Here is a 16,965-nt window from a genome sequence, read left to right as displayed (position 1 = left end):
CAGAACCTCCAAAGCCCGGTACTCCATTATAAACAAATTAAATGCTTTCACCAGGATAGATTTACCTGAATTACATAGTATAATCTCTCAACTGAAACCCTCCACCTGCGTCCTTGATCCAATACCAACCAGGTTTTTCAAAGAAATATCAGGCGTGCTAATTGACAATATTCTGGACATAGTTAATTCGTCATTAGATACGGGGTCTTTCCAGACTGTCTTAAGACTGCTGTAGTTAAACCCCTGCTCAAAAAAAATAATCTTGACCCCTCTGCCTTTGAAAATTTTAGACCCATCTCTAACCTGCCCTTCTTAAGTAAAATTCTAGAGAAGGCAGTCATTATGCAGTTAAATGACCACCTCAATAAACATGCTATTCTTGATACATTTCAGTCAGGCTTCAGAACAAATCACAGTACAGAAACTGCACTTGTTAAAGTAGTAAATGACTTGCGGGTAAATGCAGACAGAGGCCATTTATCTGTTCTCATCCTCTTAGATCTGAGTGCTGCATTTGACACCATTGATCACAATATTCTTAGAAATCGCCTTAGTCAATGGGTGGGCCTCTCTGGCAGGGTCTTAAATTGGTTTGAATCCTACCTGGCAGGGAGAAAATTCTTTGTGAGTTGTGGTAATCAAATCTCAAAGACACATAATATCCAATATGGTGTTCCACAAGGCTCTATCCTGGGTCCGCTGTTATTCTCAATCTACATGCTTCCGTTAGGTCAGATTATCTCAGGTTACAACGTGAGCTACCACAGCTATGCTGATGACACACAGCTGTACTTATCTATAGCACCTGATGACTCTGACTCTTTCGATACACTAACACAATGTCTTACTGGTATTTCTGAATGGATGAATAGTAATTTTCTCAAACTAAATAAAGAGAAAACTGAAATTTTAGTAATTGGCAATAATGGATTCAGTGAGGTTATCAGAAATAAACTTGATGCACTAGGATTTAAGTTAAGACGGAAGTAAAAATTTAGGGGTAACCGTTGACTGTAATCTGAATTTTAAATCGCATATTCATCAGACCACTAGGACAGCATTTTTTCACTTAAGAAACATAGCTAAAGTTAGACCTCTTATATCATTGAAAGATGCTGAGAAATTAATTCACGCTTTTGTTTTCAGTCGACTAGATTACTGTAATGCACTCCTCTCAGGACTACCCAAAAAAGACATAAATCATTTGCAACGAGTGCAGAATGCAGCTGCTAGAATCCTAACTAGGAAAAGAAAATCCGAACACATTTCTCCAGTTTTGATGTCACTACACTGGTTGCCTGTGTCATTCAGGATTGACTTTAAAATACTGCTTATGGTTTATAAAGCCTTAAATAATCTCGCTCCATCTTATATATCAGAATGTCTGACACCCTATATTCCAAATCGTAACCTTAGATCCTCAAATGAGTGTCTCCTTATAATTCCAAAAGCTAAACTTAATAGAAGTCGTGAGGCGGCCTTCTGCTGTTATACACCTAAAATCTGGAAAATATGCCAATAGGAATTCGCCAGGCAAATACAGTAGAGCACTTTAAAACACTGCTGAAAACACATTACTTTAACATGGCCTTTTTATAACTTCACTTTAACTTAATACTGATACTCTGTATGTTCAATTCTTCATAATAACTATTCACAGTGGCTCCAAAATCCATACTGACCCCTACTCTCTCTCGGTTTCTTTTTCCGGTTTCTTTGTGGTGGCAGCCTGCGCCACCACCACCTACTCAAAGCATCATGATGCACCAACATTGATGGACTGAAAGCCAGAAGTCTACGTGACCATCATCATCAGGTCCTTCCATGAAAACCCTAAATACAAAGAGGACTGTTTGACTTATGTTAGGTAGATTGCCCAGAGGGGACTGGGCGGTCTCGTGGTCTGGGACCCCTACAGATTTTATTTTTTCTCCAGCCTTTGGAGTTTTTTTTTGTTTTTTCTGTCCACCCTGGCCATTGGACCTTACTCTTATTCTATGTTAATTAATGTTGACTTATGTTTATTTTTTATTGTGTCTTCTATTTTTCTATTCATTTTGTAAAGCACTTTGAGCTACATTTTTTGTATGAATATGTGCTATATTAATAAATGTTGATTGATTGATTGATTGATTGATATTTTCTTCCAATCCTAGTTCAGCAATTAGTTGTGACCTGAACAGAAATAACAATGAAATATTTGGGCAAAAAATAATGAAGAAAAACAAAACAAAACAAAAGAAGTCCCATGAAATGCTTCCCTAGTTAACTTCACTGGTTCAGGATTCATGAACCCATTCTATCAATCACAAACCAAAGACCTGACCTTCAGCAGACTGCTTATATATGACCGAGTCTAATCTTATCTTTTGAAGGAAGAGAAGAAAAAAAATTGCACAGATCTTGAACCAATAACATTCTTTCAGGAAAAAAGCCTTTATCATTAGACAAAGATGAACATGACAGTATCTTATAAAAATGAAACAATTTCTTGGCTTATCAAACTGGTCATTTTTTATATATCTTTTTAAACAAGCACCTACTATCCTTAGGGACTCATTTCATAGAAACTCTCAACTTCTACAGTATAAGCACTGCCAAAACGATTTGTGCCTTTGTCTTTTCAGAATTGTCCAGTGAACACAGACTGATACTCAACCAGTTATTGCATTCACTTTATAAACAGAAAGAGTAGCAGATGCATGGTGCACAGCAGGCATCATTTATAAAAAAAAAAAAAATCATCACAGGACCTTTGGTTTACTTCTATCCTGTGTACAGATTTGTTCTCCCTGCAATAAAGGAATACATAACCCAAAAATTATATTTTTTATGTTACCTACCCCACGTAGATTGCACTGATGGCTTATAAAATAAATGTTATCTAATGTTTTCCTAGAGAACAGATATTTCAATGTTTGTGATAGAATAGGAATCAATAGTGACCAACACTTAACAATAGCAAACAGTATAAAAATGTCTAGAGAGATAGAGAGAGAGAGAGAGATAGATAGATAGGATACTTTATTAATCCCAAGGGGAAATTCACAAACATATGTCAAGTCATCTAGTGGTCTGTTGACAATGTCCAAAAAGCATTTTTGCTAAATTATTAACTAAAGAAAATGAAAGCTGTCCAAAAACAGGAAGCACCTTCACATGGGGTTGTGCTTTTGAATTGAAGACCCTCTGTCATTCATTTATTTGTCAAGAGTTTAGTTTTTAGATTGTGGGAACAAATGTATCAGGTTGAATGGTTTCTTTAAATTAGCCCAATGAAAGCTCTTTAATGTAATAGTGGGAGAAATATTTCCCACTGTATGCTGCTAGGACAAAAACCTGCTACTAGCCATCAGAAAACGATCGAGGAAATTATAATAAAGTTAATCAGTAGCCTTTATAATCTGATTACTTTACTTGAAATTCTATGACAAGTCTACCAACTACTTAGAGAAGACACATTTTCAACACCTTTCTTATATATTTTAATAACAGCAGCCAAATTTCAAATGTGTCCAGTACCTTTAATTATAAAATCATTTTTACACAGAATCTATATTGGGGCAATCCAAACAAGTAATACATTAATTTGGGCTTTGTGAGTAATTTTGGATGAATGCATCAGCCAGATAGATGAATATAATAAGTGCATTATTTTCAGAGTTGATACAATGCTTAAATTACATTCAGAGCCTATCTAGAGACTTACAAAAATGGAAAGGCCCCTGGCAATCCAATAATAATTTTAAATAATGTAGCATAGTCTTACCATTCATCATGCAGAGGGATGACCTGCCTTTCTTGTCCACTCTCTATGTTGGCCTTTCTGTCCTCTGGATGGCACTCATTCTTACGGAAATTCTGCTGTTGTTCATTTATGACATTTGCCTCATTAGATAATTTAGTAGTAAGCCCAGGAGTCTTATGACTTGCAGCAGGCTTTACACCCTTCTGCAATGCAGATGGAGAATCCCTCCGGACATTTTTATCCTTACAGCTTGAAAGATGTCTGCTTGAAGCAGGTCTCAAACTCTTAGAGTCCCGTGCAAGGTATTTAGGTGCAACTGTTGAGGACGATATCTTCTTGCCACCCAAAGTAATATCTACACGACTTTTTGGATTTGAAGAAACTTGTTGGTTACTTCCCTTGTCACAGTTGCCCTTCTCTGAATTAAACTTTGCATATACTGATGGCTCCAAATGGGCTACTGTGCTTCGAATCCTGTTGGCTTTCTCCAATATTTTCTCTAGTACCTCCAGATCTTTCTGTTCTTCAGAGCGCACAGTGGGTTCTATAGATAAAACAAAAAGTATACTTTGAAAAACACAAAAAGGTTTAAAAGAGAATAAACTGCTCGGCCTTTACATACTTATTTCAACCTTCAGTCATGGATAATAACATAAGTTCTAATGGTCAGCATCAATAATATTGAGACAAGAAGATTCAATAACCTTTCCAAAAAAAAAAAAAGAAAGAAATAAAATAAAATCCTGTTACTATTAATGGGCATGACTTATCTATCTATCCTTCTGGGCGTGTTTATTTGGTGGTTCCAACTCCATAATGCTAACTAGAATTTTCACATATTCTGGTATAATCAAGTAATTATATTGAAAAAAAAAGAAAAAAAAAAAAAAAAAAACACACTTTTTTGTTTAGAAAATGTTCATTTTTCCACCCATATCCCAGTTTAACTGAAAGTTGTATTTTGACCATAAAGAAGCCTCAACATATAATTAAAGGAATGAACCAAAAATGCAGTCACACTGCACTCCTTCAATTAGCTTCACTAGTTCAGAATCCCAGTCAATTATTCTCAAACCAAGAGATTACACTCCAGCAGGTAGTTTGTTTGATATCTTCTAGTTCACATTTACAGGCTAATGAAAAATCATTATCTGTTATCTCTCTTCAATTAACTTAATCTGTTTCAGAAAACATATTATTTTTACAAAAAAAGAGAAATGGTTATTAACAGGTGCTATGCCTTACATTCACAAAAGTTAATCCTTTTATTAAATTTGCCTTGATTTCTTTTAACATGTACTCTCCATTCTTTAGAGTTAAGGACATTCATTCTGAAGCTGCCCCAGTTTTTCAAAGTTTAAACACTGCCCAAACAAGATGTGTCTGAGTTTTGTGGCTTATCAAATGTACATCATTAATGTGCATCAGCTCCTTACAAATGACTACAGGGGGAGGAGTTGCATCTGGCAAGAGATGAAGAATTTATAAAATGGCTCTCTTTCCATAGAGTTCATCACAATGCCCGACTGAATTTCCATATCAATTAAGATGCCTCAGTTGTTCCCTGGCTTGCAACAAGCTTGCTCATTTTTTATTCCATCTGATAAGACATTGCTAATAAAGCCATTAAACCCTCATACTTTGCTTAATATCTACCATTAAAGCTCTGAACAGTACTGAACTATCTATAATTTGCCTTTGCCCATGTACTTTTGTTTCAGAATTTCCATGAATTTACTGTTTTCCACTCTGGCATGTCAAACACTAATTTAAATTCCTTTAACACCCTGACTGAAAAGGGTCTAGACAATCCACATACATAAAGCACACAACTGAATAATGGACATGTGGAACTATGTGACACAAATAACGTGGGAGGTTCCACCCCCCTAGGCAGATATATAGATAGATAAAAGTAGTACTTATGTGTGCCATGATGGTGGAGAAGTGGGTTAGTCAGACAGAAGCTTAAGAACTACTTTGTCAAGCCTCAAGAATTAGCACTGCTTGGTTTTTGTCCCGTTAATTTGTATTTTGTGTACTCCTTTTGTACCCCTTTCTATTTTTATTTAATAAAAGTGATTTTTAGTTAAATTATTTTCCTTAATGTATTTTCTGGGTAAAGGTGGCTGCCACAGGGATCACGTCCCATTAAACATTTATACAAAATTTAAAAACACATCAAAAAAACTTGTGTGAATTTTCAGTTTACTTTAAATGATCCCTGCAAGCTTGTAAATAACAGTAAAATATTTTTATCAGTTACAAAGCAATTGCATAACCAGTGTAAATTAAGAAAACTAGAAATATATGAATATATAAAAATAAATATATTAATAAGTTGCCTGAAACAACAGCTTTCCTACATAGTGGATTTACTTGGGTTAATCATCAACCTAACCAGCACATCTCACAGGAAGAAAGCAGTGTCCCCAAGAAAACCTACTGTATACAGGCACTTAGTCATTGTCTGTGTTGAGTTTGCTTGTTTTCTAAGCTAGGAACAGATTTCAGACCTCCTAAAACATTAGGTAGTAGTGTTAACCACAATGTCATCACTCCAAACTAATCAATCATTTGATCAATTAAGAGTTTCAGAAAAATGTATTTGATATCTAATTATAGCAGATTTATTTACTAATTTTTAAAATCAACAGCATTCCCATTACCTTTTTGAATGACAGGATGAGGCTCCTCCTTCTGGGTATTTTGGAAATCTGCAGGCCTATATCATGAATAAAAACATATGATATTACGGATAATCTTGTAGTTAGTAAACACTGAAGAACACGCTATTTCAGACAGCCCTTTGTATGCACTGCCACATTTCTCCCAATGAACCTATTAAGAACTAATGATATACTCCTACAGTTCATCTTACAACAACTTTTGTTCCCCGGTTTCACAAAAGGGTTAAGCAACTTACTCTAAATCACAAGCAAGTCAGAAAACAGGTCAATGGGCTGTTTTTGATAAATCCATGCATTTATTACGAAATCTGATGAATGCAGTACAGGGACACAGAGGCTTTCAAGACACCCTACACTAAAATTTCTGATACACAGCATATTTTTACAATTTATTAAAAAAAAAAAAAATTAAATGAAACCATTTGTGTACTCCTTATTGAAAAATAATAAGGGCATAATTATTGGAATACCAAATTAACGGAGGGAAAAAAAAACAATAGTTGCTAGACTACTTCAGTATCAATTCAGGCATTTACAACATTCCTCATGCTTTCAGGTTTAAGCTCAAAAACAAGCAGAGGCAGGCCTCCATATCATTTCCAGAGATGTGAAAGAATTAGGCTCCGTCTACCACAATTCGGACAATTAACATAAATTCTGCCCCCTCGCCACCAAGGGGGCTGAAACATTAACTTTCAAAATGTATCAACTAATTCAATTAATTCTTAAATTTCAGTTCCCTCCAAGTTAATCTCCAACTTGCACTATTTACCCTATGTCATTTACATATGGGTAATGCCATAAAATGTTACTGTATAGATTAACAAAATATTAAATTCAAGCACAAACCTGTTAACTGCACCAGCAAGACTGAAACTTTATTAGGCAATGAAAGTCAGAATGAGGAAATGGACCAGACTGTAAAGTGACACATATATTCCACACAAAGGGAGGACAGGGAAGCTGTTAGATGTAGAAATGAAATCTAAACCTATAAATTACCTTTTGACAAAAGACTTCTTCCAAAGCCCTAGACAGCTACCCTGCTTATAACTTTAAAGAGAGTTGCGTTAACATTTTGCACAAAACATACATAGCTCCAAGGATTTCTCTCTTTTTAGATGACCCTTGTAGCATACAGATGCTGCTTGTCGTATTTTTACCTCAGAACAAAAAGGTACTCAGAGCTGCTAATAGCTTTAAAATATGGCTGACACCAAGGCCACAATGCTATATGAAATCGTAATGTGCAAGTATGATGCACAAAATGGACTATATCATAAAGATACAGTGGCTCTTGTATTCAGTACCCACACTCCATTGCTGACTAAGGGGGGGGCTGGAGTACAGTAGTAGACAGGTACAAGGTCTTAGAGGTAGTGGGATCGCACAGTGCAACTCTGCACTTTATTTTGGTCTACCTGGAAAAAGGAATCCAACTCCCATCCTGCCAGGCAGGATTCATATGAGTTTTAAATGCTTCCTACTTGCAAAATGATCAGTTTTGTATGAACTGTTGATAAGGCATAAAAGCATCAGCGCTCACTAAAGGAGATACCAAAGCATTCATTATTGTTATGCTGATCGTCCTATTTTCGTTATAGGATTTATGAGACAGTCTGGTCTGCACATGACTACTTTTTCAATCTAGCTCCTATATGGTTTCTTCCCTTAAGTGTCCCCTTTCCACAAAACATTGATTTCATTAAGTGGTGCTGAATCGGAGGTTCAAATTCACTCCCACAGTATGATATTTTAAAAAGTCTACACATTAAAACTACTGTATGTTAAAAGGCAGTAATAGAACTGCATCTGCAGATAACAATAGAAACTAGTTCAGCTAAAAAAGTGTATTATTCTGTGAAAAATGCATATTTCTTGAACTGTGTGTTTAGCTAACACAAAGGTTTCATTGTTGCAAAGAGCACTGTCAGGCATAAATAAAAATTAAAAAATTAAAATCAAGAAAATATTCATTATTTTCTGTACTACAAATTTTTATCTTGTGAGACGCACTGTATTTAGACATGTTTTTCTGGCTACTGTTTCTGTGTTCAAAGTTATAGCTTTATACATTTTCACGTTAATTTAATACAATGGAAAGAGCTAGATCTAGATGGATCACCAGTCCATCTTAGAACTTTCTCTCTCTCACACACACACATGCACAAAGGTTAACTGCCAATTCTAAAATTGGCACTAAACACAGAAATGATTAGATGTGTGGGAAGAAACCCCAACAAGACAACCTGACATGAGTGTAACAAGACAACCTGACATGAGTGTCGAAAGCATAATGCTGAATCTGGAAGGTACTGCTAGTATCACTAACCACTCTCCATTTCATCCATCCAGCCATTTTTCTGAACCCACTAAGTCCAGATCAAATCCAACTTAATAGCTTTACTGTCAAATTCTAGCTCAGCTTCATGCTAAAAATAAAAAAGAATGTTAAAAAATCTAATATATAAACTTTAGAGATACTGAAGTAATTTAATATTTTTAAGTACATCTTTATTTTATTTTAATAGCACATTTCTTAAAGAATCAGTTTAATATTCAATTTCTGGCCCAAAATTACTGAAAGCAAAACCATTATGACAATAAAATCCTTTTTAAAACTTACCGTGGCTGCAACAACTTCCTGCACTGGCGAATGCTTTCTTGTAACCGCAGTTCTTCTCTTTTACACTGTTCAATAGCATATTGAAGTACTCGCACTGATCTGCCAAGAGCAGTACACAAAAACTTAATGTAAGTACTCTATAGCGATCCTTAGGGTGTATTCACACTAGGCACATTTATTCTGTAATGTGCCAAGCTTGATTGTCCCCCCTCTTCACACCCCCACTGGCTTGCACTCACACTGCCCTTAACATTCTGGGCCCGGACATGCTTTTGTCATTATCATGCAACTTCGTGTAAAGCCAAAGCAAGATCAAAACACTGAGTGACAGCATACATGTCAAAATGATTTTACTTACTTTGTGGTTGTTTTGGAGTCGTGTAGAGAGGGATAACGCTCCACCCTCTTACGGATTTATTGAATGTGCAGCGCAGCATTTTGCTGTTAATTGTATTGTACATTTGAGAAGATTTTTACTGTGACAAATGTTAAGGGAGGAATCTGTAGCTTTTCTTGCCAATTACAATTCACGTTCGTGTGTAAGGTGAGAATAAAAACCTGTTTTTTTCATTTTAAAAACTCAAATAGTATTGAATGAAATGAGAATTGCACCACCTGACTTATCACATCATTGACGTCATGTCTGTTTTCTGTGCTCAGGCACGTGTGAAAATCACTCTTCCAGAATGCTACTGAACTGTGCTTGGGTCCACCTCTTCCAAGCGGGCCAAGGCACGGTACAGTTCGCTTGGCATGGAGCGCTCAAACTAGTCAAACAAATTAAACTTTGTGGGGTTACATGCGAAAAAATGTGCTCAGAACAAATTGCCAGTGTGAGTACACCCTCATATGCATTCTGATACTATGCTTTAAATTTTAGTATAACTGCTGAAAATATCCTGGTACTGTAAAAGAGGTGCAGAATATATACATAAAAAAATTCAGTAAGAAAAAAAAAACAGGAAAATGGCAAGTAAAAATTATATTTCTTTTAAACAAGCACCGCGTACATTGACTAAGACTATGCCGATTCAAACCTAGAGGCCATCAAGAGTTAAGCCAGATGGAAACACTGGAAAATTTTTCCCAATCTACAACTTACCAGCCGTGTATTATTGTGAAACTGTGTTCAGAAGGAGGTTTCTTGAACAGTGCAACAGATTTTACCTTCTCAATAACAACCACAACATTCTATTAATTGCTCAAAGAAATATGGATTTCTTTGATAGGTTTTAACATGTTTGAAATTTTCAAAATGATCTAGTCTACTGGGAGACTGACTGTTGCACTTTGTGTACTACACCAACATATTTTTGAAAAATTCTTCACTTAAGATTACCTCAAAAAAAAAAAATCACCTTCTCATTGCCACGCAGTTCATTTTATCCACTGACAAAACTAAGGCAAATATTTAAAAAGTACAATAAACTTAGAAGACCAAAAAAAAAAAAACAGCTAAATAAATGCTGAACAGTATTTTATGAGGATTTTATTAATACTAACAAGGCAGAAAAAGGGAATGCTACGAAAGGGCCACCTATCTGGCATTTCTTCCAAGAGCTAATTCAAGCTCAAAATAACTTTTTCTGCAACAATAGCCAAGAGGTACAATAATTATATGACTGACTGGGTCAAGTAACAATCACACCTTACTAAACAACATTTTGTTAGTGCTTTAAGATGCATCATAAAACAATGCTGTACTCTGTAAGAGACAACTTTAAACTGGACGAAAATGAAAACTGTAAGTAAACACTAATTACTGCCCATTTGCAGATCATTCATCCAAAAATGATAGAGGAGGGAGAGTTTATTTGAAAGTGACATGCTCAAATGGGTGGCTTTAGTAACTCAAGCCCCTGACCCTGCCGCTTTCCTCTCACATGCCCCATAGGACATAGTCAATCACTTCCAAGCACAAGTGTTGAAATAACCGGAGAAAAATGAGTGATGAACAACTTGCCATGTTAAAGCTTGGTAGTCTACTCTATGCTATCACCTTGGGAAATAAAGTTTGGTCTACAATAATTATTCCTATTAATTCCACAAAAAAAAAAACACTATACTAAATATTTGGTTAGGGTTGGTTTGTATTGTGCTATGGCGTTGAAAGTAGCTATGCAGTCTATGGACAAGCTACAGATATTCACTTTCCTTTTCTTGCCGACTTGTTACAGCCATTAGCTACTCTTCACTTTCAAAAAGTGATGAGAATTATAAACAATGTTTTTCACATCACACATCATTTACTGCGAGCACAGAGCAACCAAGCAAAGCATTTTATAACAAGAGATGTCTACTTGCTTGGAAAGGAACAGAAAAGGACCAGTTTTGGCCGCAGCGTTCAAGCTCATAAGGTCAGATCTTTTGACACAGCTGATAGTATTTCATTCCACATACACCTGCCCAAAGAATACAGCCAAAGCAATGCTCAACATATTCAAAGAGCTGGATGCCAATTTAGTGTTTACAACACTGTTTCAATTGCCACATTACTTTTATTAACAGCAACAGCTGAAACAAGTTTTTTCCAAGCTATAAACCCAAATGCTAACAACATTTAAAAAGGAAAAGGACATTATCATTTATTACTGAGAGATCTTAACACAACATTATAACAGCACCAATTATTCCACCAGTTTGGGACGACTTCAGCAATGAGTCAGCAGCAGTATGAGCTGCTACAACAACATTTACTTATATAGCACATTTTCACACAAATGATGTAGCTTAAAGTGCTATTCCATTACTCCATGGTTCTCAAACTCTGCTCCTGGAGGGCTGCAGGTTTTCATTCTAAACCCTTTTCTTAATTAGTGACCCGTTTTTGTTGCTGATTAACTTCTTTTCAATTAATTTTGAATGACTTATTTTAAGATTCGTTTCCCTGAATTTATTTATCGTTCCTCTGAATTGCCTCATTTGTTTCCTTAAAAACAGCATCCAAACAGAAATGATTGAGCCAACAGAAGACCAACTAAGTCAGGGCCTCAAACTCCAACCAATTTCAACTCCAACTCCAACCTAGTTGCTTAATTAGGTGCCGATATTTGTTGTTAATTAAACCCCGTCTTTAATTCCATGGCTTGTTGGTGCTCTTATTGTGCAATAGCATACATTACCGAAATTGTTGATTTTCCGTTTTCTAAGAACACTGTTAAAATGTTTTGTGGACCTGAGCAGATAAGCATTCCCAAGACCTTCATCTTTCTTTATTTTCAAATACTGTATGATGGACACATCATCAACATTGTAGTGGGACTTAAGAATAGCAAACTTCCAAAAAAAAAAAAAACAATGATGTGAGCAACAATCAATTGGGTAAACACTAGTAAGCATAGTACAGAGCTACAGTCCATAAAAATTATTGTACTTCATTGTTTTAGAACACCAAGTGGTCAGTTTCAGTGGCTTCCTGCATAACATACCCACAATAGGCACCTTATTGTTTAAAAAAACAAAAAAAACAAAAAAAAAAAAAAAACTTAGATGTGCTTAGGGATGACAACTCTCTTGCAGCTAGGTGCATGTGGTGTTTCACTTGATTTTTTTTTATTACTCTTTTATGTTTAAATGTGTTATATAAAAAATTATATGTGCATTATGGTGGATGTAATGTCCTTTCTGATAATTGAACATAAAACTTTGTCAAAGAACAACCTGAAGCCTACAAAAAAACCCATAATCCCGGGGAACCTTAAATTCCTTCACACCTCCTCATCAGCATCTTTTGTTTTGCAAATGTGTCGAACAACACCGGCAGTTGGCAGGTTGCTATCCCATCCACCACCAACGTACCTTCAGTCATACACAAAGTTCTCCCGGCTCAAGCCTGTTTATCAGGGTGTGAGGTGCCTTGAACTGTATAAGTTAAATATATCGTTATTTGGAACACATACATTTCATGTGTGTTCTGTGTCTACAGAAGCTGTGTCGGTGGTGGATGGGATAGCAACCTGCCTGCTGCCGATCGACACATTTACAAAACAAAGACAATGATGGAGAGGTGCAAGGAAATTTAAGGCGGCCCGGGATTACGTATTTCGTCAGCTTCAGGGATTCTAGTGTTAAACGTATGTTTCCATGCCAATTTCAGAAATGTACTCAGAAATTCCATCACCCATAGTTTTTGAGTTGTGTCTTTTTTTTTTTTTTTTTTTAAGGTTGTAGATTTAGTATATAAACCCTTATTATGGTGTATGCCATTTCTTAAATTTAAATTCACAATTAAAATGTTACCAGACAGCAATAAAAACTTCTAAGGGGTGGGGATCGATTTGTTCTTAACTCAAATTTTCTTTATGTAAAACTTGATTGATTTGTATGGAATGCAATAAAATTCATAAAAATTAAAAAAAAAAAAAAAACACTTCTTCTAAACTTGTTCCCTGGAAATGACAGAATGCTAAAGCAAAAAGCATGGCAACTGGTTTCATTGGGACATTTATGAAATGGATAAGTGATTATTTCACTTATATCCCTGAAGCCAAGTACAAAATAAAATGTACAATCCTTATGTGATAGGGAAATTCTAATTACATATCAATTTGTCTGACAAAAAAAAGTTACTTTTTGTTTCCTAGTTTTGAGACGCGATTGTAGATATTAAATATTTTTGCATTTCTGCAAATATTACAATGTCCTTTTAAGTTAAACCCACACGACACATGAAATTAAAAACAAAGACACAAAAATGGGTACTAATTTGTCCGAGGTTAACATGTAACAAATCCAGTTACGTTCAGTGCTCTATCTTCCCTTTAAAAAATGTCTGTGCACGTTACTGCTTTACAGCAAAAGTCAAAGCGCTATTACGTTTGCTTCTTCGCTTTCATGTGCAGTCAGTTATAAAGATGTCTCTTCAAAGTAACTGCAGCACAAAACAGAGTTGAGAAAGCATATGCCATCGTTGTCATTGTAAAATCCCATACCAAAATCGAAATTTAGTAACATGTTTTTAAAAGATAAGCTATGCAACCTCAAAATGTTTTTACCCATCAGAAAACAGAATATATGAGCATTGGGTATTTGTGTAAAAAGCAGAAACACAGAAGAATGTAATTGAGTATAACTGCGTGAACACAAGGTCATACAGCATACGACGCTCTTTGTAAAATTAAAACACCGCTTGGTTTCCCATAAAAATACACACTACGCCTACCAATCTCATTTTATTCTATTAAATGTAGAAAGGAGCTACAAAAAACACCACGTTATTCTGACCTGGAAATCGACACGATCATTCGAGTGACATTTTAACAGCAGCACTTTAGTTACATCGATCTCAATCAAGATATTGGGAAATTCAGGAGTCCAACTTACCGATCAGTGGGGTGCATTGCGGAAGAAGAGAATGAAAGCGCTTCTTGTTGATCTCCCGCCGCAAATTTACAGAGAAGGCGCACATCAGGTCCTGTAAACCACAGAGGATAGTAGTACAACAAACGTTGTTATTGAAAAGTGAATTAATAACCACAAATATTAAGTATTATTCTTTTAACTAGTTACGCCGTACTTACAAAGTGTAAAATGCAATTCTACTATACAAAGTAACTGCAATTATTTTCTCACAGCTGCCAGGACCTTTAGCCCTAGATACTGTTGCTACAATAAAGACCTTCGGCCTTCCAGCGCTCTCCATCAAAACAAGCAACAAGTAAAAAAGACTATTAATTCTGGAACAGTAATTGAATAACGATTCTCGAAACTTTGTATTTTTCAACAAAACTGTTAAAGAAGAGCATATATCTGCAGAAATACAAACCTAAAGTAGAGGCACAAACAACCGACTGTTCCACTTAGTGTTTCCCTAAAGCTGACAAGTTTCTCGATGGGTTAGTTTACACAGACGCCTCTCTCAGCTGATTGGGTTTTTAGAAAACAATTGACATATTCCCCTCCCACATTTTAGCGAAAGCTTGCGCTCCTCCCGGAAGATTAATATACTCATGGACTGCATAAACTGTCAGTTACATTCGCCAACCACGCCCAGTTGTGAAGCCTCTTCTCCACGTGTTCAGGTGGAAGGCAGACGCACACGTGGTCTGGGTTACTCCTTTCGACCTCTCGGCTTACTACTGTGTTACACATAAACCGTTGGCCGGCGTTTTGAAAGTATCGCCCCAAATGTGGCCATACAAATGCGATTTCTGAGCGAATTTTATTTATTTATTATTATATATTTTTTATTAAGGTAAATGGTCATCATACAGGCACAACACGCCTCATTTGCGTGGCTCTTCTACTTATTCTCTTCTTCTTTCAGCTTTTCCCGTTAGGGGTTGCCACAGTGGATCATCTGTCCGCAGGTTTCTCCAAATTGGCCCTCTGGGAGCTACCACTTCAAATGGCGTCTCCTCAAACCGCTGAGTAATTCGGAATGATAAAAAAATTAATATTCAGAAGGAAAAGTGTATTGTTAGAAAATTGGTATAGGGGTAACATTTTGTTGGTAAGTCAATTTGCAAATGAAAGTGGTCTTTTTTAACATATTCCCAATTCTTCAAAAGAACTTTACAGTTTCCTTAATGGAATATACCACATTCATGGGTGTATTACCTGATGCCATATGCACCCTTATGAAAGAAACATTTTTCAAAAACAGTCATTTAATACATAAATACATTGGAACAATTGCAGTCATTGGGATCGACATAGCAGAAAGAAAGTTTAACAAGTTTATTAAAGATCTGCTTATTACAAAAACCCTCCCGCTGTGCAATTTTAGTGGGCATCAAAATACAGGGTTTTATTTGAAAAATGATCACTTTCTTATAGATATTTTCTGACAATTAAAGTGAAAGAAGTGTCATAAAAGATCATTCATAATTGTTATTCATGTAACAGATTAATCTTTGAATTCATCCCAGATATATTTAATGCATGCAGCTTTTGTGGTGAAAATAATTGATGTATTGAACATATTTTTGTAACCTTGTATTCCAAAGATTTTGCTTCCTTTATTGAAGGATATTTGATTTTTTTTTTCATATTTAATTTTTTTATGAACATCAAAATAAATATACAGAATGCTGATAGCCTATTTTGTTATACAGTAAGTAACAAAGAGTGTTAACTATGTAATACATCTCTCCATTTTACTTGTAATATTCTTTATCCACAAAATGAAATTTACCAACATAATTCCAAATTACAGTTTATTTACTGATTAATTCAATTCATTTGCATAGCCTATAAAAATAGTAAGACGACTAAAAAACTAACTATGTTATTGAAATATAAACTTGTGTATTTGTACTAATATGATGAATTAAAAGCCAGAAGTCCGCATGACCATCATCATCAAATTCTTCCATGTGAACCCTGAATACAATGAGGACTGATTGAGGTCATTGATGTTAGGTAGAATACCTAGAGGAGGCTGGGTGGTCTTGAGGCCTTTGAACCCCTGCAGATTTTATTTTTTTCTCCAGCCGTCTGGAGTTTTTGTTTTGTTTTTTTCTGTCCTCCCTGGCCATCGGACGTTACTTTTATTCTATGTTAATTAGTGTTCCCTAATTTTAATTATTTATTTTGTTTTTTTTCTCTTTCTTCATCATGTAAATCACTTTGAGGTACATTGTTTGTATGAAAATGTGCTATAGAAATAAATGTTGTTGTTGTAATAGTTTGTCTCTGTGCTATGTACAGTAGTTTAATATACCCCTGACATTATGCAATTATTTGAATGTTATTTTCTATGCATTACTTGTAATCTGTTGGTTTTATTAATTACACCTGTAATGTATTGCTCTAATGGATAAACTTATAATTTAAAAAAACTTTATAAAGGGTGTTCATGTGGAATTTCCCTCTGGAAAACACATATTTTCATTCTTTCCCATAGCACATGACGACAGATTTTGTGTTCAACATGCTAAAGGCTACTTCACACAGAATTT

At 35.4% G+C, this 16,965-nt stretch overlaps 1 protein-coding gene across 4 annotated transcripts in view; it reads right to left on the bottom strand.

The window, feature by feature from the left end:
• Positions 1-14,983, bottom strand: part of LOC120542324 (tubulin epsilon and delta complex protein 2) — a 32,719-nt gene extending 17,736 nt beyond the window's left edge. For 2 of the 4 annotated variants that reach the window (XM_039774697.1, XM_039774700.1), the window contains exons 1-5: positions 14,829-14,981; positions 14,387-14,477; positions 9,065-9,163; positions 6,418-6,473; positions 3,770-4,292 (exon numbers count right to left, since the gene is read on the bottom strand). In XM_039774697.1, coding sequence (XP_039630631.1) covers positions 3,770-4,292; positions 6,418-6,473; positions 9,065-9,163; positions 14,387-14,403 — 695 coding nt within the window. In that variant the 5' untranslated portion in view covers positions 14,404-14,477; positions 14,829-14,981. Of the gene's footprint in view, positions 1-3,769; positions 4,293-6,417; positions 6,474-9,064; positions 9,164-14,386; positions 14,478-14,828 lie in introns of all 4 variants that reach the window. The other 2 variants (XM_039774701.1, XM_039774698.1) reach the window with 2 other exon arrangements.
• Between the last annotated feature and the right edge of the window lie 1,982 nt (positions 14,984-16,965).

This window comes from Polypterus senegalus, chromosome 13 (genome assembly GCF_016835505.1).
Source record: "Polypterus senegalus isolate Bchr_013 chromosome 13, ASM1683550v1, whole genome shotgun sequence".
Taxonomy (NCBI): domain Eukaryota; kingdom Metazoa; phylum Chordata; class Cladistia; order Polypteriformes; family Polypteridae; genus Polypterus; species Polypterus senegalus.
Note: the sequence above shows the minus strand (reverse complement) of the source record. Positions and strands in the feature narration are given on the sequence as shown.